A 25,721-nucleotide genomic window follows, 5' to 3' on the forward strand; every position below is an offset into this window, starting at 1 on the left:
AACTCCTTTTGTTTAAAGACATTTGTTTTTAATGTGGATTGAAAATTTTACTAACTCAATTCATTTTGAACTATCTTGCTTATGTATAATATCCATCTGTTGTGTGCCATAAGATTGAAATTCAGGTTAAATTACAACTTGAATTTAACTGTACAAAGAAAATAAGTGTGCCGTCTTTAAAAACCACACTCTCTATTTTAAGCATAATAGATCAAAATACATCTTATTTAAATAAATAGTCTGGAAAATAAGTCTCAATTATTTCCTCTCAAACTTTCTTAAGATAGTCACCGTTCTCAATATAAATTATGAGGGTTAGCTTTCTCATTTTAAAGAAATCTGAAAGGTTGTTTATTTAAAAATTTTAATGATACTGCTTTCAAATTATGAAAATTCTCCTTGGGGACAGCTTTATTTGAATTGTATGTGACATTATTCTTATTTCTTTAGGCTATGATTAAAAGTTTCATGGATGTCTACCAGCTTGCAAGCACTAGAATTGCTACATTAGAGAAGGAAATGACATCTCATCGAAGTCACATTGCAACCTTGAAATCAGAACTTCACACAGCTTGTTTACGTGAAAATGAAAGTTTGCAATCAGTAAGTCCCACAATATTTTTTTCTTTGGATCTTGTGTTTAAATGTACCTAAATGTAAAATACATTTACATTCACGTATTTATTGCTCATAAGATAACTTGCCAATACATATAATTTAGGGTAAATGATCAATCGAACAATAAAAAATTATTAGTGTGGAGAAAATTTTGAAGGAAGAAAAGCAATTAATTTTCCATTGTATCATGTATAAAGATATGCATATTGCTATCAGTGCTAGAATACTACATCAAGATTCCTTTGTGTTTGGCAGTGCAGCTGACAGTTGGTTTGGCAGTATGCATAGTTAAAGCTTGCAACTGTCTGAAGATTCAGTGTGTCCCATTAAGACAGAATATTATTAATTATGTGTATAACCAAAATGGTAATTAGAACATGTGATTATTCTCTGTAGAAAACTAGACTTATCTATAATACATGCCTAGCTAAAATGCATGTTGTGATTCATCTATATGATTAAAATTCAGTTTCAGCAGTCATTTTGTTTTAAAATTTTAGCCCGTGATGAACTTTTGGCTCATTTAAGACTAAACAAAATCTTCTACATTTGAAATATGTGTTTGGCTAGTATCAAAAAAATTAATATGTTTGTGACATAAGGGAATAAAATAAACATTTAAACTTTTTTTTCAAAAGGCAGATATATCAGTAGTGATAGAGGATTACCAATAATTGGAATTTTTTTTTCTTTTTTGGTTTGATTACCATAGATGAAGGTAACTTGTAAGTATCATTTTGCCATTCAGCGGTTGACCCGTTTCAAATGATATGTTCAACAGAAAAAGTGTTAGCATTAAAGCAAATGGATGTACAGCTGTGTTTTGGTTCTTCACCTCCTTCAGGTCTTAGCTCAAGTGTCAGCATCCCAATGAAACCTTAATGACCATGGTATTTAAAATCGAAACTGCTAACCCTCCCTTCCCCCAAAGCTCTGTCTCACTCTTGCCCTAGATTGCCTATTTATCTTCCACCTTCCTTGATTTATTTTTTTCATTACAGCTCTTATCACCAATTGATATGTAGTGTATTTTATTTAGTTGCTTATTGTCTGATTACTCCCTATCCTCAGTAAAACTAAATTTCATAAAGGCAAGCAATTTGGGGTGTTTTCTTCACTGCTGTGAAGGCACTCTAGTGCTGAATACAGTCTGGCCCACAATAGGTGCTTAATAAATGTTTATTGAATGAAAAATACTGGTAATTTATCCAGTAAATGAACAAACCAGCTATTTGGGACCTGAGATGTGAGTTCAGTTGAGTTCAATTTTTAAAATGACTGTTAATTTCTTAATAAGAGAGTAGTAAATTTGACTTCCACCAAGAGAAATTGAAGAGAAAAAAAAATTTTTTTTAAATAAGTATTTGGAATTTGTTCTAGCCTTTCTCTGAAACATACTCACATTTCTTCCTGCTAACTCTCATCCCATTGGATTATACTATACTCTTTAGATTGTGTCAGATATTTTGGTATCAGTAAAGCCTTTTTAGGGTCAATAATGCTTGAGCTAATATATAAAGACTGGGTTGGAGTTATCCAGGATGGGAGAGAGTTGCTTCTAAGACCAGGAGGATGGGAGTAGGGCATCTAAAAAGGCTCTCTAATGGAAATAAGAAATTGAGAAAGACCAGTGTGTCTGGAATAAAGAGGACAAAGGCAAGAGTCGCTGAGATAAAGATGGTCTGGAGAAAAAGTCAGAGGTCAGACTTTAAGTCACTGTAAAACTTTAAAAAAGGAGTGGCATGCACAAATTTGCTTTTTTAAAAGATCCCTTTGACCATGATGTGAAGAAACAATTGGATGGGAAGAACAAGAGCAAGGGGTGTCTCAGACAATTCCTGGGATTTTTGCTTTTGGAACTGGATGGGTAATCTCATTTACTGATAGAGAAACAATGGAACAGGAGGCAATATTGTGAGTTTAGATTTGAGTATGCTGAGCTTGAGGTACCTTTGAGATACCAAACTGCAGAAGTCAAAAGGACTACTTGATACGGAATTTAAGCAAGATGCCATGCTGGAAATAGAGAGTTTAAGTCATTGTTATATAGATGGAACTAAACACTGTTACCAAGAATGAGACAATGAAGGGACAGTTTATAAAGCAAGAAGAGAGAAAGGTCTAAGAATGAAAGTATGATGGCATCACAATAGAGTAATTCAAGAAGAGTGACATGTCAATATTATTATATGCTGCTGAAGATCAAGTGAAATGAGTGTTGAAAATGGCCTTTGGATTTAATACATGGAGTCCCATGGTCACCTTGCAAAGGCTCTTTCAATAACAGGTGGATAAACAAGCAGAAGTTGACCCTCCCCCCACCCCCAAAGAAAAAGACTGAATTTAACCAAGTATCTCAAGGATTTAGCTGTTAAATGTGAGATAGAGGTGTAGAGTGTTCAGAGGATTCAGGAACTCTGTTTTAAGATGGGAGTGACATAGCATGTTTAAATATCTCAAATATAGGCCTCCAGAAATCTGGTTTTTGGCCCTGCTCACTACACTGTCTATAATTTCAATCACCTTTTCACACTTCAGCTTTCTTTTGATTAGTGTTTGCATACTTTACCTTTTTCTATTCTTTTCTTTTAACCTATGTTTTATATTTACAATGGATCTCTTGTAGAAAGGTAGTTTTGTTTTGTTTTATTTATCCATTTGACAATCTCTGGCTTTTAATTGGGTGATTAGGTCATTTACATTTAATATGATTATTGACATTTTTGGATTTTTGTCTACCATTTCCTTTGTTCTGGGGGGATGAAGGTGGAAAGACATGATCTCTGCCCTTGTGAGAAGTAGTCCCATAAGCAAATCATAAAAATAGGCATGTGTAAAGTCTGTGGGCGTATAGATGAGGCAGGAGTTCATTCTGCATAACATTGTCAGGAGAAAGTACTGAGAAGATGAAATGTTTGTGGGAGATTTTGAAAAAATTTTTGCAATTTGACACTTTGTTAAAGGGGAAGAACAATCAAAACATGTATTTTATTTTGTTTTGAGGAATAGCACTTATGGCTAGTACATATGTTTAATGAATTAAATTATATAATGAGTGTTTTTGTATAATAGAAAATGTATTGTTACTCTAGTGCCATTTCCCCTCTCAGTTAAAGGCATCCAACTCACCCAAACAGCCTGTACCCATTGGAGCCCAAGACTGCTTGCAACAATCACTCCAAACTTCACCTATGTTCCCAATCCATTCTTGTACTATCCAGTCCCTTCATTTTACTCCATAATTTGATTCTGCCTTTGACTGTTTTGCTCTTGATGTTCTCGTTTGGTCTCTCTAGTATTTGTTATTTTAGCCATTCTCAAAACTCTTTTACTCGGCCCTCAGATGAACTAACTCTCTCCTTCAATACCCACCCCACCTACTGTTGCCTCCTATCCCTCAAATAAGACGTTAGAGTCAGAAAATCCTGGGTATACTTTCTGGCATTATTATTTATTATCCATACAACAGTCTACGCATCAGGGTCTATATTTGTACCACGTAGTTGAAATTACCTGCATTATGTAGGGTTGTTATGACAACTAAATAAAAACACAGTGTCTGCCATATTCGTAGGAGCTCAATAAATATTCTCTTCCCTACACATAAAAATGTTTCTGATAGTTACATATATTTCCTACAGCTAAGCTAAGCATATAGCTTTAAGAAATATATGTAACTAAGAGGAAATCTTTTTATGAATAGGCAAAAGAGCTAAAACAATCCTTAAACCAGTGCTTTTAGCACGTACTAAATATAGTATTAATGTTGTTATCATCACTTATTTAATGAACTGAGGACAGTCGGTATATGCTCAGTACTATCTTTTAAGCCATTTCACTGGATAAGAATAAAAAATATTCATTATTAATCAAAAACAATATATCATGGCATTGTAATGCATAGGAAGAGATTGATCATATTGTAGACATGAATAGTCATCTTTAAAAATTTTATCGCTCGGTAGGTGACATTTTTATTTTTTGTTCAGCAACATATAATAATAATGCTGGAGTTCATTTAAGAGTTCTCATCAATTGTGCATTTGCCAGGACTTTAACATTTTCAGTATGTTGGTCTTTGACCCATTAACATAGGGCTGCTCTAGAGCTTTTATCTTGAGTAATAGTAACCAGAAAGAGCTTTGAGTAAAGAGTTTTTGAGTCCCATACAGCCCAATAGAGAACAGTACAGCAGTCAGAACCAATTACTGTGGGTGTCTGGATGCCGGCGCATATCCACATCTGTGGAGAAACATACGATATTTCAATCTGTGAAACATAGAACGCCAAAAGCAAATACTTTGCTGTGAATTATGATGCTGCAAATTACAGTACTGATTTGCCTCATTTCCACTGTATGTTTAAACAGTATGTTTTTAATTCTATAGTATTATATTTATGAGAAAGAAATAAATTACAAATCGGGGAGCATTTCAGTTAGTATCTTTGCAAAGGAGATATCTTTGCATCATTGTTCAGATTATGTCAGATTTGATAGTTATCAAGTGATATTGTTAATAAAGGTAAAAGGGTTCGATAGTTTGGTTTGGTTCAGATAAAAATGAAAAATAAGATTCTGGTTTCCCTTAAGTTCTCAAGTAATATTTTGTCACATTTATTTTTATTACATTTTCTTGAGAAAGGAAGGAGTGTTTGTAAGTATTAGTGTTGTGTGGATAAAGAAACTGATAGAATTTAAGTAACTCATTCTAGGTAAGTTGCTTTCATAAACTTTCAAATCCTTTATCTCAGTTGATTCCTGATGTTTATTATTGAGGTTTTTAGCCCTTCAAGAAAAATACTTCTTGTTAATGAGCTATAAGTCACGACTTAGTTGGTTGAGAGAGACTGTACAGTGCAGTTCAGTGGTAATACGTACAGATTATCAAGTCTTGCTTCCAGGTGTTTAATTAGAACCCAGTTAATTAGATGAGAACCCAAAGCCTCTGAGTCCTTGTCTGGTGCTTTCCTATGAGACTGCGAAGTGGATGAAGGCAAATCTCTACCGTCGTGACACTAAAAGTATCGTGAGAATATAACTGTTATGCAAATAATGAAAATAATGATGCTCAAGGTGAATCAGAGTGCTGTGAGAGCATGGAACTGAGGGACCTAACTTAGGCCTGGGGTGACTTTTAGAGAAATTGAAATTTTAGTTAAGAAAGTGAAGATTAAGTAGGTATTGACAAGGGAAAGCATGGAATGCTTAAGGAGTGGAAAGATGTCTGTATGACTGGAGCAAATTAAGTGGAAAATTGTGTGAGAAGACGCTGGAGGAGTAGGGGTTCAGATCTGTGTGCCCTATCAGCCATGATTCTCAGCTCTGAGAAACTGAGTGAGATGTCTCTGACAACTGCATTGCAGACATCTATTCCCTTTGCTTTATGTATTTACATTTCCCAACTGCAAATTTTACTTTTTTCTATTTTTAGAATTCACTGACATTTGATGCCATAACATCCATTTTACCTTTTGCTAAATATTGCTTACTGAGATGCTCATCAAATTCTCCCATATTTTTATCACGAGCTCCAGCTCTGGCCTATGGATATTAACAGAGTTAAATAAGGGAAACATAAAATATCAAAAGGTGGGGCAGCCCAGTCAACATGCAATCATTTTCCTTGATCCTTGACATACATGTCCAAACTTTTAAGAGTTTCTTGTAGTCCAGAAACTCAAGCTTTCTTTTGTGTAATAAACAGGGTTTGGAGTTAATAATGTATATTTCTTTGGCCTCATACCTCCTTTCTAGCCTTTGTATGATGCAGTTTTTGTATCATACATGCAGTTTTTATACAAAAAACTAAACAAAAAACAAACTAAACTTTGTATAGTTTTTGTATGATGCAGTTTAAGAGGAGCCACTTTCACAATGGATGATACCTGGATAGTGACTATAGGGGTATGGTGTTATAAATTTTATATAAATATAAATAATATAATTATATAAATATGTAGTTTATATAACATAAATATGTAATATTTGTGTAATAAACATGTACATTAGATATATGCTTGTATTTTATATATGTATAAATATAAAATGTATACTTATATATAGTAAATATTATATATATATATATATATATATAAAACAAATACCATTGTTTACCCGAAAATAAGACCTAGCTGGAAAATAAGACCTAGCATGATATTTCAGGATGACATCCCCTGAACATAAGCCCTAATGCGTCTTTTGGAACAAAAATTAATATAAGGCCCGGTCTTATTTTCGGGGAAACATGGTATAATACATTTATATAATTCAAGGAGTGACAAGAATGAAAATTTCAAACCCTGATCATTGTAATCAATTAATAATTAAGTTATAGAAAATGTAGGTGGTAATTTGGCAATCTAATGCATTAATTATTTTTACCAGTTGTTTAAAGATTGGCAGCAACTAACCATGCTTCTGGGTTTTTCTCCTACTGTTTTATCTTTGTCACTAAATTGAGTTCTTTGTGGGCTTTAGTAGCCCACTAGTTTCAAAAGTTTCCACTTTTCTGCAAATACCTCAAACTCTCTGTCTCAAACTGAACATGTTATCCAACTTTACCAGTCCCCATTTTCCAAATTCTCCTCTCTCTACATTTGCTGTTTCTGACATAGCTATCCACCTTGCAGCCCAAGGTAAAACCCTTAACATTTGTTCTACTTTCCCTCTACCACCAATATTTAATCAATTGCTAAGTTTTATCTCTCCTTTAATTATAAATGATATCCTTGCTGCATAGAGTAGTCTTGGTTGTAGGTCTTTGCTTTTCATCACTTTGAATATTTCCTGCTTCTGGTCTGCAAAGTTTCTGTTGATAAATCAGCTGGTAGTCTTATGGGAGCTCCCTTGTAAGTAACTAGTTGTGTTTCTCTTGCTGCTTTTAGGATTCCCTCTTTGTCTTTAAGCTTTGCCATTTTAATTATAATGTGTCTTGGTGTGGGCCTATTTTGGTTTATCTTGTTTGAGAATGTCTGCACTTCCTGGGCTTGTATGTCTATTTTCTCTGCCAGGTTAGGGAAATTTTCAGTCATTATTTCTTCAAATAGGTCTCTATCCTTTGCTCCCTCTCTTCTCCTTCTGGTACTCCTATGATGTGAATGTTGTTACACTTGATGTTGTCCCAGAGGCCCGTTACTATCTTCATTTTTTAAAATTATTTTTGTTGTTCTGATTGGGTGTTTTCTGCTACCTTGTCTTCTAAATCACTGGTTCGATCCTCTGCTTCATCCAATCTGCTGGTGATTCCTTCTTGTGTATTGTTCATTTCAATTATTGTATTCTTTATTTCAGACTGGTTCTTTTTTATGGTTTCTATGTCCTTCTTTATGCTTACTATCTGTTTGTTGAAGTTCTCATTAAGTTCCTTAACCATTCTTATAACCAGTGTTTTAAAGTCTGTCTCTGGTAGGTTGGTTGCCTCTATTTCATTTAATTCTTTTTCCCTTGTTCTTTTATTTGAGACATATTTCTTTGTTTCCTCATTCTGGCTACCTCTCTTTGTTTGCTTCTATGTATTATGTAGATCTCCTTTGTCTGTCTTTGCCAAGTGGCCTTATGTAGTAGGTATTCTGTCAGGTCCAATGGCACAGTCTCTGATCAACTGTGCATGTGTCCCAGGAGTGTCCCTTGTATGTGTTGTGTGTATTCTCCTTTTGTAGTTGAGCCTTAATTGCTTTTGGTGTGTCAGTGGGTGGGACTGACTCTCAGGCTGACTGGCTGTAAGGATTGGCTGTGCCCAGTGTTGAGCTGCTGTGTGGGCTGACCCCTCAGAGGAGGATTCGCCTGAGTGGGCTCTTGTGCCTGTTGAGACCACCCTTTGGGTGTGCTGCTTGTGGGACTAACCAGGTAGTAACTCTGATGTGGTCTGACATTGGCTTCTGGGTGTGTAGTTTCTTGTGCCTCCTGGGAGAGGCTCCCATGCAGGCCAATTTCAGTCTTGCCTGTGACCAGCCTGGGGCTACCTGGTAGAAACCACAAAGCTATAGGTGGTTGGTTGCTATCTGTGCTGGACCTGGAGGCATGTGGGGTGACCTCGCTGTGAACCGAGGCCTGCTGCCACCAGTATTGAGCTGGTGATAGCTTAGCAAAAGGCCCAGAGCTTCCCTAGGCCCGTTGTTACCTGCTGGCTGCCAATAAGGCTCACTGCTGAAAGAGCCTCCTTGGCCGGGCTTGTTGGCTTGGTGTCGACAGTGCCTCTAGTGATGCCGCCTGAGTTGGGTGGGGTGGGGGTCCCAGGGATTCATGGGGTATGGCGATGGTTTTTCAAAGTTAATGCAGATTCAGCTCTTGTGCCAATATTGAGCTTATGGGTGCTCCGCAAAATGCCCCAAGGACACTGCGGCCAGCCACAGCTTGCTTAGGAGGACCTCACATCGCTGAGAACTGCTCAAGAAGGGCTGCAGCACAATTGCTAAGTTTTAAAGTTTCTACCACCACAGATCTCAGATTCATTCTGTCTTTTTGACCCTTGTGGTCACATTAAGTTTTCCTTGGGCTATTGCAATGGTCTTCCAGTGAGTTTCCCCAAATCTAGATTTCCCCCTTCCATCTTGTCTGCCACATTTAGTACGAGAGTTATCTTTCCAACTCAGATATTGTCAGGCCATAGCGTGGCTCAAAATGTATTTGGCTCTACACTTTCTTCATAGTAAAAATTCTTTATCATTGACAGGCACATTTTGACTTCGTCTGTTTTTTTTAATTCATTTCCCAGTTGGCAGATGTAAGGATTCCCTTTGTTATGCTCATTTATCACTGTACTTACCTGTGTGAGCACTATATAGTAATCTGACTTATATAATCAGTTAGTAGTGTATGTATTACTATATTGTGAGTCTGTGAGGTGATATGTTATTCATTTTTAAAATCTGTTTTAATGATCTGACTTCAATAAATTCTGGTTGATTTGAATTGAAATGAATTGGAAGAGCATCCCTTCAATAATATTTGTCCAATACGTATTTGTTATGGAACAGATATGTTGCACAAACCATAGTTCCCCCAAGATTTTTCCCACATAAAATTTTAATACCCATCAAACTATATTTCATATATTTCTTTAGCAGATACTTAATGAGAATGAATAGAATAATTTATATATTATTATACCAATATAAAATTTTAGGTGAAACATTAAAATAATATAAGCTGGATGCTTCTTCTCCTCTTCACCACTCTTCCTAACAAAAACAATAAAACAAAATAAAAAACCGATAAACCCTCCAAAACCCCAAACCCAAAATTATTTGTGACAAAAAAGAACATTCTTTTTAGTATGCCACTTAAATAATTTTAAACTTTGTCATATTTTTTGGGACCCCGGCTTCTGTATGTTTACCCACATAGACATAAAATGACCAGTGTAATAACTTTCATTTACATGGTGGGTACTCAGTGTGTGTTGATAATAATGATATGCCAAATTAAAATTATGCCCAGCTCCACCAAAAAGTAAGAGTACGTGAGGTTTATTTCAGAAACAGAAGTCTAATTTACATAAATCAATAGAAAGCTTATTTTCAAAAATGTATTTTCTTGAACCCTTACTTCACACCATATACTAAAAATAAACTCAAAAGGGATCAAAGCCCTAACTATAAGAACTAAATTTTTTTTTTTTAAGTTAAAGTTTATTGGGGTGACAATTGTTAGTAAAGTTGCATAGATTTCAGACGTACAATTCTGTAATACATCATCTATATATCACATTGTGTGTTCACCACCCAGAGTCAGTTCTCTTTCCATCACCATATATTTGATCCTTTTTACTCTCATCTACCATCCCCCACCCCTCTTACCCTGTGGTAATCACTAAACTATTGTCTGTGTCTATGGGTTTTTGTTTCTCATTTGTTTGTCTTGTTCTTTTGTTGTTTTGGTTCATATACCACATATCAATGAAATCATGGTTCTCAACTTTTTCTGTCTGACTTACATGTATTTTGCTCAGGATAATCTCAAGATCCATCCATGTTGTTGCAAATGGTACTATTTCATCTTTTCTTATGGCAGAATAGTATTCCATTGTGTATATATCCCACAACTTCTTTAACCAATCATCTATCGAAGGACACTTGGATTGTTTCCATGTCTTGGCTGCCATAAATAAAGCTGCAGTGAACATTGGAGCACATATATCTTTACGGATAAATGTTTTCAGATTTTTGGGGTAGATATCCAGGAGAGGGATTGCTGGGTCATATGGTAATTCTATTCTTAATTTTTTGAGGAATCTCCACATTGCCTTCCATAGTGGCTGCATCAACCTGCATTCCCACCAACAGTGTATGAGGAAGAACTAAAAATCTTAATAAAAAACTTTAAGATAAATCTTATCTCTATGAGCATTGCTTTGGCAGTGGATTCTTAGATATGACACCAAAAGCTTGAGTGACCAAAAAAAAACCACAAAAGGCAAATTGGACTTCTCAAAATTAAAAACTTACGTGCATTAAAAAACAACCCACAGAATGGGAGAAAATATTTATAATCCTATATCTGGTTAGGTTTTAATATGTGAAGAAATCTTACAACTCCACAACCGGAAGACAAACAACCTAATTTTTAAAATGGGCAAAGGACACTTCTCTAAAGATATGCAAATGACCTACAAACACATGCAGAGATGCTCAACATCATTAGTCAGTAGGCAAATGCAAATCAAAACCACAATAAGATACCACCTCACACCCACTAGGAATGCTATTAAAAAAGTAAACAAAACAGTGAATGTTCATAGCAGCACTGTTCACAATAGCCAAAAGATCAGAACAACTCAAATGTCCATCAGTTGATAAATTGATAAACAATTGTGGTATATCTAGACATTGGAATATTATTCAGCCATAAAAAAGAGTGAATTACTGATACATGTTACAACGTGGATGTACTTTGAAAACATTTGCTAGATGAAATAAGCAGACTCAAAAGGCCACCTATTATGTGATTCCATTTATATGAGATGTACAGAATAGGCATATTCTGTCTCCACAGAGATAGAAAGCTGATTAGTGGTTGACTGGGCAGGCGGAAAGGAGGGAATGGAGAATGACTGTTCAATGGTTATGGAATTTACTTTTGGGATGACAGAAAGGTTTTAGAGCTAAGATGGTTGTGATGGTTGTACAACATTGTGAATGTACTAGATGCCACTAAATTGTACACCTTAAAGTTGTTAAAATGGTAAATTTTATGTTGTTTGTTTTACCACATTAAAAAAATATTATTTAGTTCTTGGGTGTTATGGGATAGGCACCTATATTGTTGCTTACACAAAATGGCAATATGGTATACTAGAAAGTAGCAGGACAGAGAATCTGAGGAAACTGGGATTCTAGAACAACCTTTGTTATCAATGCACCACAAAGCTTTAGGAAGTAAATCACACAATCTCCCTGGACTTAATTTTTCCTGGCTGTAAAATGAAGGGGTTTAAACTAGATGAAATCTAAATTCCCTCTCAGCTCTAAAATTCTTTGATTGAAGCTACAAATAATGATTTTGAATACTTAGATTCTAACCATGTTTTGTTTTGTTCTTGCTTCAATTTACAACAATAAAATGAGTGTGTGTTTTTAGATTTATAATAACATAATTATATTTTGAATTTGGCAAAATTTAGCACCAATAATCCATTTACAAATGTATACCAGTTATAAAAATTTCTCAATAACTTGTAACTAGGCAGTCAAAAAGTCCCCAAAGTAATCTGAAACTGTATTAGCTTATTTGTAAGGAGTATTTCCTTTTTTATGCAAAGTTTTTTTGATATTTAATATGTTAGGAATGTGAACTTTTTAACTCGTCAAACTATTGTAACATTTGAAAATTATAGTAATTTGATTAAAATGTTGCCTATAAGGCAAAAGGTTTAGTTAATAGAATCCATATGTAATTAAAATGCAGAACTAAATGTAATCAGACTCCAGCGACTAGTGCCTTCATATTGATAGTTTTACAATGGCCTCTGGGGTTGAAAGTTTAAATGTTACAGAATGCAACAACACTGCAGAAAACAACTTAAGCTGGCAATGTAGCTGTTTTAAAAACGTCAACACAGTTACTTGATAAGAAGTGACTATCACATCCTAGGTTTTCATCATTTTAGGAGTATCTTCCATTGGCAGGTGGTTGAAGCACGTGACTGGTGTGCTGGTGGAGAACCACACTCTCCAGCACAGTTATATAAACAACTAGAGAGGAAGGTCGCTGCTATGAGCCAAGCCATAGCTTTCTTTTTTTCTTTTTTAATAACATCGTTGCTTAATTTGGGTGAATTCATTTGAATCATATGAAAGTTATAGACACAACACTATGCACCAAGCCACAAAAAAGTTAAAAAAAAATTTTTCCTGAAGTTAAAAAAATTATTTTCTCTGGACAGTTTTAAGAGTCGACATCCTGTGTTAGAGTTCTCTAATCATCACCAGCACAATTTACAATCAGAACACACAGAGAGCCAGTTTAGACCAGCTCATCTGTTGATCTTGGCAGAAACCCTTCATCTCACTGTGTGCAGCTGCCACTTGAGAGTTGGGGGACTCAGCAGAGAGCCAGAGGAGGGTGGGATGTAAGGCTGGTCAGGGCAGGAACACATAGGCCTGCTTCATTTCAACAGTTGTATGTTGCTTAAAAAAAAAAGTCGTCTTTTTATTTTACTGCCCCCCTCCTTCTTTTTAACCTGAAATTAAACGAGGACCTCTCATGAGCCACTGCGCTCCAGGCATAAGAAATTGTAATGTCTGGCTTCCAGAAACTGTCCCGTCAAAATGTGCTTCTGATTAGGTGGCTTAATTACAGCTGTGAAAACAATGTTGATTTAGGCCTCAAGATTCCAGGGCATGTCAGCCGTTATTAGCTAACCTTGGACTGAATCCACTATTTTAAAACTCTGTACCACTAAAGTCACCCAGCTTGACAACTTTTTATGTCGGCAGAAAAGTTGCCAGAAGCAACACATTTTTATGCAAAATATTGTTCGATGCACCATTTCAACTACAGCACCATTCGTGGTCATTAAAGAGATAGTTAACTTTGCACTTTATCAAGAACAAAGAAGTTCTGTTTGTAAAAACAGTAAGTTTTGAATAGTATTTTTAAAGAGTTGACTGACATAAGAATTAATTTTAATTCCTTTAATTCAGTTTTATTTCAAGTTCAGCCTGTTGGTTTAACCACCCAATTTTATTACACCTAAATTTTCCTGACAGTTTCATTTGCTGTTAGGAAATAAAATTGCAATTTTTTTTTCAACATGGGAAATAATGGCTAGTTTTAAAAACATTATGTTAGAAACTTCCCTTGCCTCAAGCTGGTTCAGACACAACCTCAGTTTACTTTTGGAAGGAAACGAACCTCATTAAATAGTTTTAAATATTTTAATATAATGTAAGTGTGTTTTTCACAGTGAGAAAGTTTATTAGACTCATGTATTTATACCTGCAGGGGAAGTAAAAGTCTTAATAATTGTATGGTTTCAATACTTTGGAATTTTCAATACAATTGTCACTGATACCATAAATATTACAACTACATATTTAAAGTAATTTCAGTTCCATTGTATTTTAGATGTCTAAAACTCCCTTTGTATGCTGTGAGTGGTTTTTTATTTGTCAATATTTTAAAAAGTTGGTATTAAATAAAAAGCAATACCAAAAGAGTAAGGTGAGCAGCTGAACAATAAACATAAAGAGTCATATAATTCTTATAATTTTGGAAGAAACTTTTGCTTGAAAATTCATGATTTATGCCAAACCGAATACCCAAGAGAGAGCTAAATGATTTCTTTAAAATGAAATCTCCCACACTCAAGACATTAAATCTAACAAAGTGGGTGGTCAAGGCACATCTTTTCTACTAGTCAGACTCATTGAACAATTAATTGGCTCTCTCTAAACCATGCATGGACAAGGAAACTTTTGTTCTAGTTGAATTAGGAGTTAATACATAGTTAATTAATTATGAGGAATGTTTGGCTGAATAGTTGTGTTGATGATACAGTACGTGTGTCTTGAAAGAGAAAGCTGGACAACTGATTATCCCATAATATTAATAACATCTAATTGCCAGAGACATTAGAGACACTTTACGTCTATATCTATTCCATCTATTATTTAATTTAATCTACATATCAATCTTATGAGAGAAATACTATTTCCTAGTATTGTAGATGAGGGAACTCCGTCCCAGAGAGTATATGTAATATGCCTAAGACCATGCAATTTGGTGTCTAGATTGGAACACTTGTAAACACTTGTGTGTCCAAAGCCTATGCTGTAAACCAAAGATGGAAATAGACATTTTTCTTGGAAAATGGATTCCAGGTTATGAAATAGTAGGGAAACATTAGAATGATGAAGTTTATGTTGAATGTGCCTTTAGGCTGTTAAGTGACAAGAGCATTTAAACTTGAAGAAAAGTTTTACAGTTTTCTGTACAAAAAAGCTAATTTTTTTCTTTCAGTAGAAAAAGACTGTGTATGAAGACTGACAAATTCACTAGGTCTATGGTTAAGGCCTTTTACCTAGAACAAAAGGACCTTCCTTTTTTCTTTTGAAGTTGCTTTATTCACAGAGAATTGAAAGTGTACAGCCTTCCATGTTCTACTGGTTTGAAGTTTGGATATACTGCGTTTGTTCTTAAGATTCTATGTCAGATGAGAATTTGGGAAGAAATAGCTCTTAGTTTCCCAGAACTTTGGCTTAGGGCATACTTTGAAAAAAATCTGAATTCAGCTTATTCTTTTGGATCTCCTTTTGTTCTCAATGTTTGCCTGACATCAACTGGAAAGATATCCTTCCAGAATGTGAGAGGCCAGCTAAGGTTATAGCTTTATGCTTCTAGTCTCCACCATCTTATTGCTGATGACTACTAACTGAAAACATGAATTTGGTTGAAAAGCGTGCCATGTAGATTGTAAACAGTGTACATTACATTTAATTTTATCATGATAAAGTAATTGTTTTAATATATCTTTTTTTTAATCTCCTCTGATGGTTTCTGACTTAATTTTTAAATTTTTTATTAAATAATCACTGTATATTATCAATTCTTATGATTATAATTATGTATACCCTAATTGGTTTTGCCTTTTCTTGATAATATCATCTTTTGGAGAAAAGAAAAAGGCCTAGGAAGAAGTTTTGAATGTAGATACGTATGTATATCTATGTAGGTATTCTATATCTTATCTTAGATAGATATAGGTATTCATTATTTTGAGGTATCACTATATCTTGCCTATGGAGTAATTTTTTAAGATATCTTGGTTCATGCACTTATATTTCTTGATCCATATTTTTTGAATATGAAATCCTCCAACTCTTTAAGATACGCTAAATGTTTTTCCTAAAGCAGGTAAAAAAATAAAAAACCAAGAAATTCTAAATAACGTTATTAAAATCATTCAGTTTTTATAACGATGTTGTTTTTTTAAAAAAATTTATTGTGATGACATTGGTTAGTAAAAATATATAGGTTTCCAGTGCATATTTCTATAATACATCATCTATATATTGTGTTATATGTTCACTACCCAGAGTCAGTTCTCTTTCATCACCATATATTTGACTCCCTTTTCCCTCATCTACCACCCCGTCCCCCCTTACCCTCTGGTAACTACTTAAACTGTTGATTGTGTCTGTGAGTTTGTTTCTTTGTTTGTCTGTCTTTTTCATTTGTTGCTTTTAGTTTTATATCACATGTGAGTGAAGTCATATGGTTCTTGACTTTTTCTGCCTGGCTTATTTTGCTTAACATGATAATCTCAAGATCCACTTATATTGCTGCAAATGACAGTATTTCATTTTTTCTTATGGCAGAATAAATTGTATTCCATTGTGTATATATACTACATCATCTTTATCCAGTCATCTATTGAAGGACAGTTTGGTTGTTTCCATGTCTTGGCCACCATGAATAATGCTGCAGTGAACATAGGGGTCCATATATCTTTACATATGTTTTCAGATTTTTGCGGTAGATACCCAGAAGAGAGATTGCTGGGTCATATGGTGATTCTATTCATAATCTTTTGAGGAACCTCCATGCTGTTTTCCATAGCGGCTGCACGAATTTACATTCCCACCAGCAGTGTATGAGGGTTCCTTTTTCTCCACAGCCTCTCCAACACTTTCTATCATTTGTCTTGTTGATGATAGCCATTCTAACTGGGGTGAGGTGATATCTTATTGTAGTTTTTATTTGCGTTTCCCTAATAGCTAGTGAAGTTGAGCATTTTTTCATATATCTGTTGGCCATTTGTATGTCTTCTTGGGAGAAGTGTCTGTTGAGGTCCTCTGCCCATTTTTTAATTGGATTTTTTTTTTTTTTTGGTGTTGAGTTGTAAGAGTTCTTTATTTTGGATATTAGCCCATTTTTGGAGGCGTTGTTTGCAAATATCTTCTCCCATTCGGTTGGTTGCCTCTTTGTTTTATTGATGGTTTCTTTTGCTGTGAAGAAGCTTTTTAGTTTGATGTAGTCCCATTTATTTATTTTTGCTTTTATTAATACTTCCCTTGCCTTTGAGGTCAAATTCATAAAATCCTCTCTAAACCCAAGGTCCATAAGTTTAATACCTATGTTTCCTTGTATGCACTTTGTTTTAGGTCTTATGTTTAGGTCTTTGATCTATTTTGAGTTAATTTTGGAACATGGTGACAGATAGCAGTCTAGTTTAATTCTTTTGGGTGTGGCTTTCCAATTTCCCCAGCACCATTTATTGAAGAGGCTTTCTTTTCTCCATTGTATGTTTTTGGTTCTTTTGTCAAAAATTATCTGCCCATATATATGTGGATTTATTTCTGGGTTCTCAATTCTATTCCATTGGTCGGTGTGTCTGGCTTTCTGCCAGTATCATGTTTTGATTATTGTCACTTTGTAGTGTAACGTGAAGTCAGGGAGTGTGGTACCTCCAGCCTTGTTCTTTTGTCTTAAGTTTGCTTTGCCTATTCGGGGTCTTTTGTGATTCCATATAAATCTGATGACTTTTTTGTTCTAGTTCTTTAAAAAATGCCTTTGGGATTTTGATGGGGATTGCATTAAATTTGTATATTGTTTTGGGTAATGTGGCCATTTTAACTATATTGATTCTTCCAATCCATGAACACAGAATACCTTTCCATTTTTTTGTGTCTTCTTCAATTTCGTTTAATAATGTCTTATAGTTTTTAGTGTGTAGGTCCTCACATCCTTTGTTAAGTTTATTTCTAGGCATTTTATTCTTTTTGTTGCTGCAATTACAAAAGGAGTTTTTAAACAATTTTTCTTTTTCTGAAATTTCACTGTTAATATATAGGAAGGCAATGGATTTCTGTACATTGATTTTGTATCCTGCATCTTTACTGCATTTTATTGTTTATTGTTTCTAATAGGTTTTTGGTGGAGTCTTTAGGGTTTTCTATATAAAGGATCATGTCATCAGCAAGAAAAGTGACAATTTAACTTCTTCATTCCCAATTTGGATGCCTTTTATTTCTTTCTCTTTGCCTGATTGCTCTGGCAAGGACTTCCAACACACTGTTGAATAACAGTGGTGACGGGGGTATCCCTATCTTTTTCTGATTTTAGCGAACAAACTTTCAGTTTTTCACCATAAAGAATGATATTAGCTGAGGGTTTGTCGTATAAGGCTTTTATTATGTTGAGGTACTTTCCTTCTATACTTATTTTATTAAGTGTTTTAATTATAAAAATTTGTGTATTTTGTCAAATGCTTTTTCTGTACCTATTAATATGATCATATGATTTTTATCCTTTATTTTATTTATGTGGTGTATCACATTGATTGATTTGTGTATGTTGAAAGATCCTTGTGTCCCTGGAATGAACCCCACTTGATCATGATGCATAATCTTTTTAATGCATTATTGTATTCGATTTGCTAATGTTTTGTTTAGGATTTTGGGCTCAGTATTCATCAGAGGTATTGGTCTGTAGTTTTCTTTTTTTGTGTTATTCTCGCCTAGGTTTTGGTATCAGGGTAATGCTGGCCTCATAGAATGAGTCAGGAAGTATAGCTTCTTCTACAATTATTTGGAAGAGTTTGAGGAAAACAGGTACTAAATCATCTTTGAATGTTTGGGAGAATTCACTAGTAAGCCATCTTGTCCTGGACTTTTGCGTTTGGGAGGTTTCTGATGATTGTTTCAATTTCTTTACTGTTGATTGTCCTATTTAGATTTTCCAGTTTCTCATGATTCAGCCTAGGAAGGTTATATATTTCTAAGAACTTGTCTATTTCTTCTAAGTTTTGAATTTGGTGGCATATAGTCCTTCATAATATTCTTGTATGATCCTTTGTATTTCTGTGGTGTCAGTCATGACTTCTTTTTCAGTTCTGATTTTGTCTATGCCTTTTCTCCTTTTCCTTTAGTGAATCTAGCCAAGGGTTTGTCAATTTTATTAATCTTTCAAAGAACCAGCTCTTTGTTGCATTATTTATTTTTCCATTGTCTTTTTGTTCTCTATTTCATTTAATTCTGCTCTAATTTTTTTATTATTTCCTTCCTTCTGCTGACTTTGGGTTTCATTTGTTCTTCTTTTTCTAGTTCTTTAAGATGTAATGTTAGGTTTCTTTTTGGGATTTTTCTTTATTTCTTGAAGTAAGCCTGTAATGATATAAATTTCCCTCTTAATACTGCTTTTGCCACATTCCAATAATTTTGATACATTGTACTTACATTCTCATTTGTTTCTATGTATCTTTTGGTCTCTCCTTTTATTTCTTCTTTGACCCAGTCATTCTTTAATGGCATGTTGTTTAATCACCATGTATTTGTGGTTTCCCCCCCCCACCCCCCCACCGCTTTCTTTTTGCAGTTGATCTCCAATTTCATTGTGGTCGGTAATGTGCTTGGTATGCTTTCAGTCTTCTTACATTTACTGAGACTTGATTTGTAACCCAACACATGGTCTCTTGGAAAATGTTCCATGTACACTTGAAAATAATGTATGTTTTGCTGCTTTGGGTAAAATAATCTAAAAATATCTGGTCTAATGCGTCATTTAAGGCCACTGTTTCCTTGTTGATTTTCTATCTGGAATATCTATCCATTTATGTTCATGGGATGTTAAAATCCCCTACTATGACTTTATTAGTGTTGGTATCTCCTTTTATGTTTGTCAATATTTGTTTTATACATCTAGGTGCTCCTACTGGGTGCATAAATGTTTACAAGTGTTGTATCCTTGTTTTGGATTGACCTCTTTATTGTTATGAAATGTCTTTCTTTGTCTCTTATTTTAGCCCTTGTTTTAAAGTCTATTCTGTCTGCTATTAGTACTGCTACTGCAGCATTTTTTCGTTTCCATGAAATATCTTTTCTTATTCCTTTACTTTTAGTCTCTGTGTGTCCTTTGATCTGAAGTGGGTCTCTTTTAGACAGCATATATATGGGTTTATTTTCTTATCCATTTAGCTGCCCTAAGTCTTTTGATTGGAGGTATTTAATCCATTAATATTTACAGTAATTATTGATGTGTACATAGTTATTGCTATTTTATTATTTATATTCATGTGTCCATCTGTCCGTCCCCCCTTGCCCCATTCTTCTTCTTGAAGAAATTCCGTTAACTTTTCTTATAATACTGCTTTTATTGTAATGAACTCCTTTAGCTTTTTCTTGTCTGGGAAGTTCTTTATCTGTCCTTTGATTCTAAATGATGGCTTTGCTGGGTAGAGTAATCTTGGTTGTAGGTCCTTACTTTTCATCACTTTGAATATTTCATGCCAATCCCTTCTGGCCTGCAACGTTTCTGTTGAGAAGTCAGCTGGCAGCCTATGGGAGCTCCCTTGTGGGTGACTAACTGCTTTTCTCTTGGTGCCTTTAAGATTCTCTCTTTGTAACTTTTGGCATTTTAATTATGATGTTTCTTGTTGTGGGACTCTTTGGGTTCATTTTGTTTGGTACTCTCTGTGCTTCCTGAATTTGTGTGTCTATTTCCTTTGCCAGGTTAGGGTAGTTTTCAGTCATTATTTCTTCAAATAGGTTCTCAATTCCTTGCTCTCTCGCTTCACCTTTTGGTACTCCTACGATGCCAATGTTGTTACACTTGATGTCATCCCAGAGGTCCCTTAAACTATCCTCATTTTTCGAATTCTTATTCCTTTTTGCTGTTCTAATTGTGAGTTTTCTACTACTTTGTCTTCCAAATTTCTGATTTGATCCTCTACTTCATCTAATCTACTGTTGATTTCTTCTGTGTATTCTTAATTTTAGTTATTGTACTCTTCAGTTCTGACTGATTCTTTTTTGTGGTTTCTGTCTTTTATGCTCTCGCTCTCTTTGTTGAAGTTCTCACTAAGTTCCTTGAGCATCCTTATAACCATTGTTTTGAAGCCTGTATCTGGTAGATTGCTTACTTCCATTTTGTTTAGTTTGTTTTCAGGAGTTTTCTCCTATTTTATTTGGGACATTCTCTCCCCATTTGACTGACACTCTGTGTTTGTTTCTATGTATTAGGTATATCCGCTATGTCTCCAAGTCTTGGCAGGTTGGCCTTATGTAGTAAATATCCTGTAGGGTCTAGTGGCACAGTCTCCTTGATCACCTGAGTCTGGTGCTCCAGGAGTATCCCTTGTGTATGTAGATTGTGTGTGCCCTCCAGTTGTAGTTGAGCCTTGATTGTTTTTGGTACTACCTGCTATTCAGGGGCTGACCCTATGAAGCAGGATTCATCCCATAGGACTCTCGTGCCTGTGGAGAACATCCTTTGGGTGTGCCACTTGTGGGGCTAATTGGGTGGTACTCTGTTGTAGTCTGATGCTGGCTACTGGATGTGTTGGTTCTGGAGCTTCTTGGAAAGGGCTCTGTCAGCTGCTGCCTGTGACTGGCCCGGGCTACCTGGTAGGAGCCTCAAAGCTATCTGCTTGGTAGTTGCCTATGTTGGATCTGGGCGGTCTGTGGGAGAGTCCACATTGCGAAATGAGGCCAGCTGCCACCAGTACTGGGCCTAGGGCAGTTCAGCAAAGACACAGGTAACCATAAGGCCTGCCATCTCCTGCTGGCTACCTGTAAAGCTCAGCCACTGAATGAGCCTCAGGTGGTATGTGAGTTGGGTGAGGCATGTCTCACAGAGTCACCAGGGTGGGGCAAGTGGTGTGTTCACCATGTTAATGCAGATTCAAATTTGGTGCCAGTGCTGAGCCTGGGGCCTCTCAGAAACAGGCTTAGATTACACCAAGGCCAGCTGCTCCTCTCTTGGGACCTACAGACATTTGAGAGTTTTTAAGAAAGACTTCAGTGCAGGCCAGGTTGGCTACTTGCTGTCAAGAGAGGCTCTGGTGGTGTGTTGGGCTAAAGTCAGCTGCCTGCTGTTGAAAGAGCCTCTGGTAGTGTACAAGTTGAGTGGGTTGGGGTTTCAGGGAGTCATCAGAGTGGGGAAAGTGGTTCACCAGGCTAATGCATATTCAGATCTGGCCTTGCAGCAGGAGGGCTCAACAGGAATGAGCAAGTAAGTCTGTGTGTGGGTCCTTTAAGAGGATGCCTTCCTTCTCACCCATGGAATCCCTGCTGATTTTCACATCCAGATATTGTGGGGTCTCCTGTCCCAGCACTGGTGCTCTGGGCTGGGGATTCCGTTGTGGGTTTGGGATCCCTTGCTCCTCAGGAGGGACCTCTGCAATTGAGATTTCCTCCCAACCCTTAATCCCCACACCATGTTCTATGTTTCCACCCCTCCGACTTGTCTCCACGTAGCTTCTTCTTTATTATATCCTTAGTTATATGACTTCTGTTTAGCTGGTCTTCAGATGGTTCTCCAGGTGGATTGTTCAATAATTTTGTTGTAATTTTGATGTGGTCATGGAAAGAGGTGAGCATGGCATTTACCTACCCTGCCATCTTGACCACAACTTACCACATCTTTTATCTATTCATCCACTGATGGACATTTAGGATTTTTCAATTATCTTGGCTATTGTAAGTAATCCTGCAATGAACAAAAGACTGCATATATTTTTTTTCATTTAGTGGTTTCTTTTTCTTTTTCTTTTTTTTTATAAATACCCAGAGTGGAATTGCTGGGTCATCTTGGTAGTTCTATTTTTAATTTTTTGAGCAACATCAATACTGTTTTCCATAGTGGCTGTGCCAATTTACATTCCCACGAACAGTGTATAGGGTTTTCTTTTTTCCACATCCTTGTCAGCACTTATTAATTCTTGTCATTTTGATAATAGCTATTTTGACAGGTGTGAGATGATATCTCATTGTGGTTTTGATTTGCATTTTCCTAATGATTAATGATACTAATCATTTTTCATATGCCTGTTTGCCATCTGTACATCTTCTTTGGAAAAATGTTTACTCTGATTCTCTGCCCATTTCCTAATTAGATTGTTTTGTTATGGAGCTGTTTGGGTTCTTTATGTATTTTGGATATAACCCCTTATCAGATATATGATTTGCAAATATATTTTCCCATTCAGTAGGTTCCCTTTTTATTTTGATGGCTTCCTTCACTGTGCAGAAGCTTTTAAGTTTGATATAGTTCCATTTGTTTATTTTGCTTTTTTGTCATTGCCTTTGGAGTCAGATACAAAAAAAATATATATTGCCAAGAGTGATGTCAAGGAGTTTATTACACCTATGTTTTTTCTAGGAATTTTATGGTTTTCTGTTCTACATTTAAATCATGAATCCATTTTAAGTTATTATTTGTGTATTGTGTAAGATAGTGATCCACTTTTTTTCTCTCTCATGTGGCTGTTCAGTTTTCCTTTCACCATTTATTGAAGAGTCTATCCTTTCCCCATTGTATATTCTTGCTTCCTTTGTCATAAACTAATTTATCATGAGTTTATTTCTGGGTTCTTTATTCTGTTTCATTGCTCTGTTTGTCTGTTTTTATGCCAGTATTATACTGTTTTGATTACTATAGCTTTGTAATATAGTTTTCAGTCAGGGAAAGTAATGCCTCCAGCTTTGTTTTTCTTTCTCAAAATTGCTTTGGCTATTTGGGATATTTTGTGGTTCCATACAGATTTTAGGATGTTTGTTCTATTTCTGTGAGAAATGCCATTAGAATTTTGATGGGGATTGCATTGAATCCGTAGATTGGGTAGTATGGGCTGTTTTACAATATTACTTTTCTAATACATGAGCATGGGATATCATTCCATTTATTTGTGTCTTCTTCTACTTTCTTTATGAACTTTCACTTCATAGGTTAAATTTATTCGTAGGTATTTTATTCTTTTCGATGCAGTTGTAAATAGGCTTATTTTCTTAATTTCTGTTTCTGATAGTTTGTTGTTAGTATATAAAAACACAAAAGATTTTTGTATTTGTGTACTAATTTTGTACCCTGCAACTTTACTGAATTTATTTATTCCAACAGTTTTGGGGTGGAGTCTTTAGGTTTTTCTATATATAAAATCACGTGGTCTGCAAATAGTGACAGTTTTACTTATTCGCTTCCAGTTTGGATACATTTTATTTTGTTTTCCTACCTAATTACTCTGGCTGGACTTACTGTGTTATGTTGAATGAAAATGGTGAGAGTGGGCATCTTTGTCTTGTTCCTGATCTTAAGAGAAAAGCTTCAGCTCTTTGCCATTGAATATGATTTTAGCTGTGGGCTTGTTATATATATATAGCTTTTATTATATTGAGTTACGTTCCAGCTATACCCATTTTGTTGGGATTTTTTTTTTAATCATAAATGGATATTGAAATTTGTCAAATGCTTTTTCTGCATCTCTTGAGATGATCACATGATTTTTATTCCCCATTTTGTTAATATGGTGTATCATGTTGATTGATTTGTGGATATTGAGTCATCTTTGCATCCCTGGACTAAATCCCACTTGATCATGGTGTATTGTTCATTTAATGTATTATTAAATATGGTTTGCTAATATTTTGTTGATAATTTTTGCATTTATGTTTATCAGGGATAATGGCCTATAATTTTATTTTCCTTCTTCCCTTCCTTCCTTTCTCCTTTCCTTCCTTCCTGTCTTTTGTTTTGGTATCAGGATAATGCTGGTCTCATAAAATGAGTTTGGGAGTGTTTTCTACTCTTCAATTTGTAGAAGAGCTTGAGCAAGATAGGTATTAAATCTTCTTTGAATGTTTGGTAGAATTCACTAGAGAAACTATCTGGCAATAATTACATACCTATCAATAAGTATTTTAAATGTAAATGGACTTAATTCTCCAATTAAAAGACATAGAATGGCTGAATGGATAAAAGAACAAGACCTTTCTATATGCTGCCTACAGGAGACTCACCTCAAATATAAGGATACACACAGACTGATAATGAAGGGATGGAAATAGATGTTTCAGGCAAATGGAAACCAAAATAAAGCTGGAGTATCTATGAGTATAACAGACAAAATAAACTTTAAAACAAGGATTGTAATAAAAGACAGTGAGGGATGTTACATAATTATAAAGTGTTCCGTCCAATAAGAAAATATAACATTTGCAAATATCTATGCATTCAACACAGGAGTACCTAAATATGTAAAGCAGTTCAGTTCCTTTACTATGTATTTACCTTTACACGTGAGATTTTTTACTTAGATATGATTTCTTGTGACTAGTTAGTATCCCATCTTTTCATCTGAAAGAAATCCTTCTAACATTTTTTGTAAGGCCAGTTTAATAGAGGTGAACTCCTTTAGCTTTTGCTTGTCTGGAAAACACTTTGTCTCTCCTCCTATTTTGAGTGATAACCTTGCTGGTTATAGTATTCTTGGTTGGGAGTTTTTTCCTGTAAGCTTTTTGATGTATCATACCACTCACTCCCTCTGGCCTGCAAAGTTTCTGTTGAGGAATCTGCTGATAGTCTTATGGGGGTCTCCTTATATGTAGTATGAGTTGTTTTTCTCTTGATGCTTTTAAGATTTTATTTTTATCTTTAACTTTTGACATGTCAATTATATGTGTTTACGTGGGTCTTCTTACATTCATATTGTGTGGAACTTTCTGGTCTTCCTGTGTGTGGATGTCTGCTGTTTCCCCACTATAAGAAAGTTTTCAGTCATTTTTCAAATAAGTTTTCTGCTTCTTTCTCTCTTCTCCTTCTGGGGCTCCTGTAGTGCAAATCTTATTCTGTTTGATGTTGTCCGATAAGTTCATTAAGCTAGGAACTT

General features: G+C 35.2%; 1 protein-coding gene across 5 annotated transcripts in view; it reads left to right on the forward strand.

Moving 5' to 3' along the window:
* CCDC171 (coiled-coil domain containing 171) overlaps positions 1-25,721 on the forward strand; it is a 272,305-nt gene that overhangs the window by 220,590 nt on the left and 25,994 nt on the right. For all 5 annotated transcript variants that reach the window (XM_074330354.2, XM_088792782.1, XM_074330356.2 and 2 more), the window contains one exon: positions 451-603. In XM_074330354.2, the coding sequence (XP_074186455.2) occupies positions 451-603 (153 nt within the window). The remainder of the gene's footprint in view (positions 1-450; positions 604-25,721) is intronic.

Source organism: Rhinolophus sinicus, chromosome 16, assembly GCF_057876585.1.
Source record: "Rhinolophus sinicus isolate RSI-liver-muscle chromosome 16, RSI-T2T, whole genome shotgun sequence".
In the NCBI taxonomy this organism is placed as follows: Eukaryota; Metazoa; Chordata; class Mammalia; order Chiroptera; family Rhinolophidae; genus Rhinolophus; species Rhinolophus sinicus.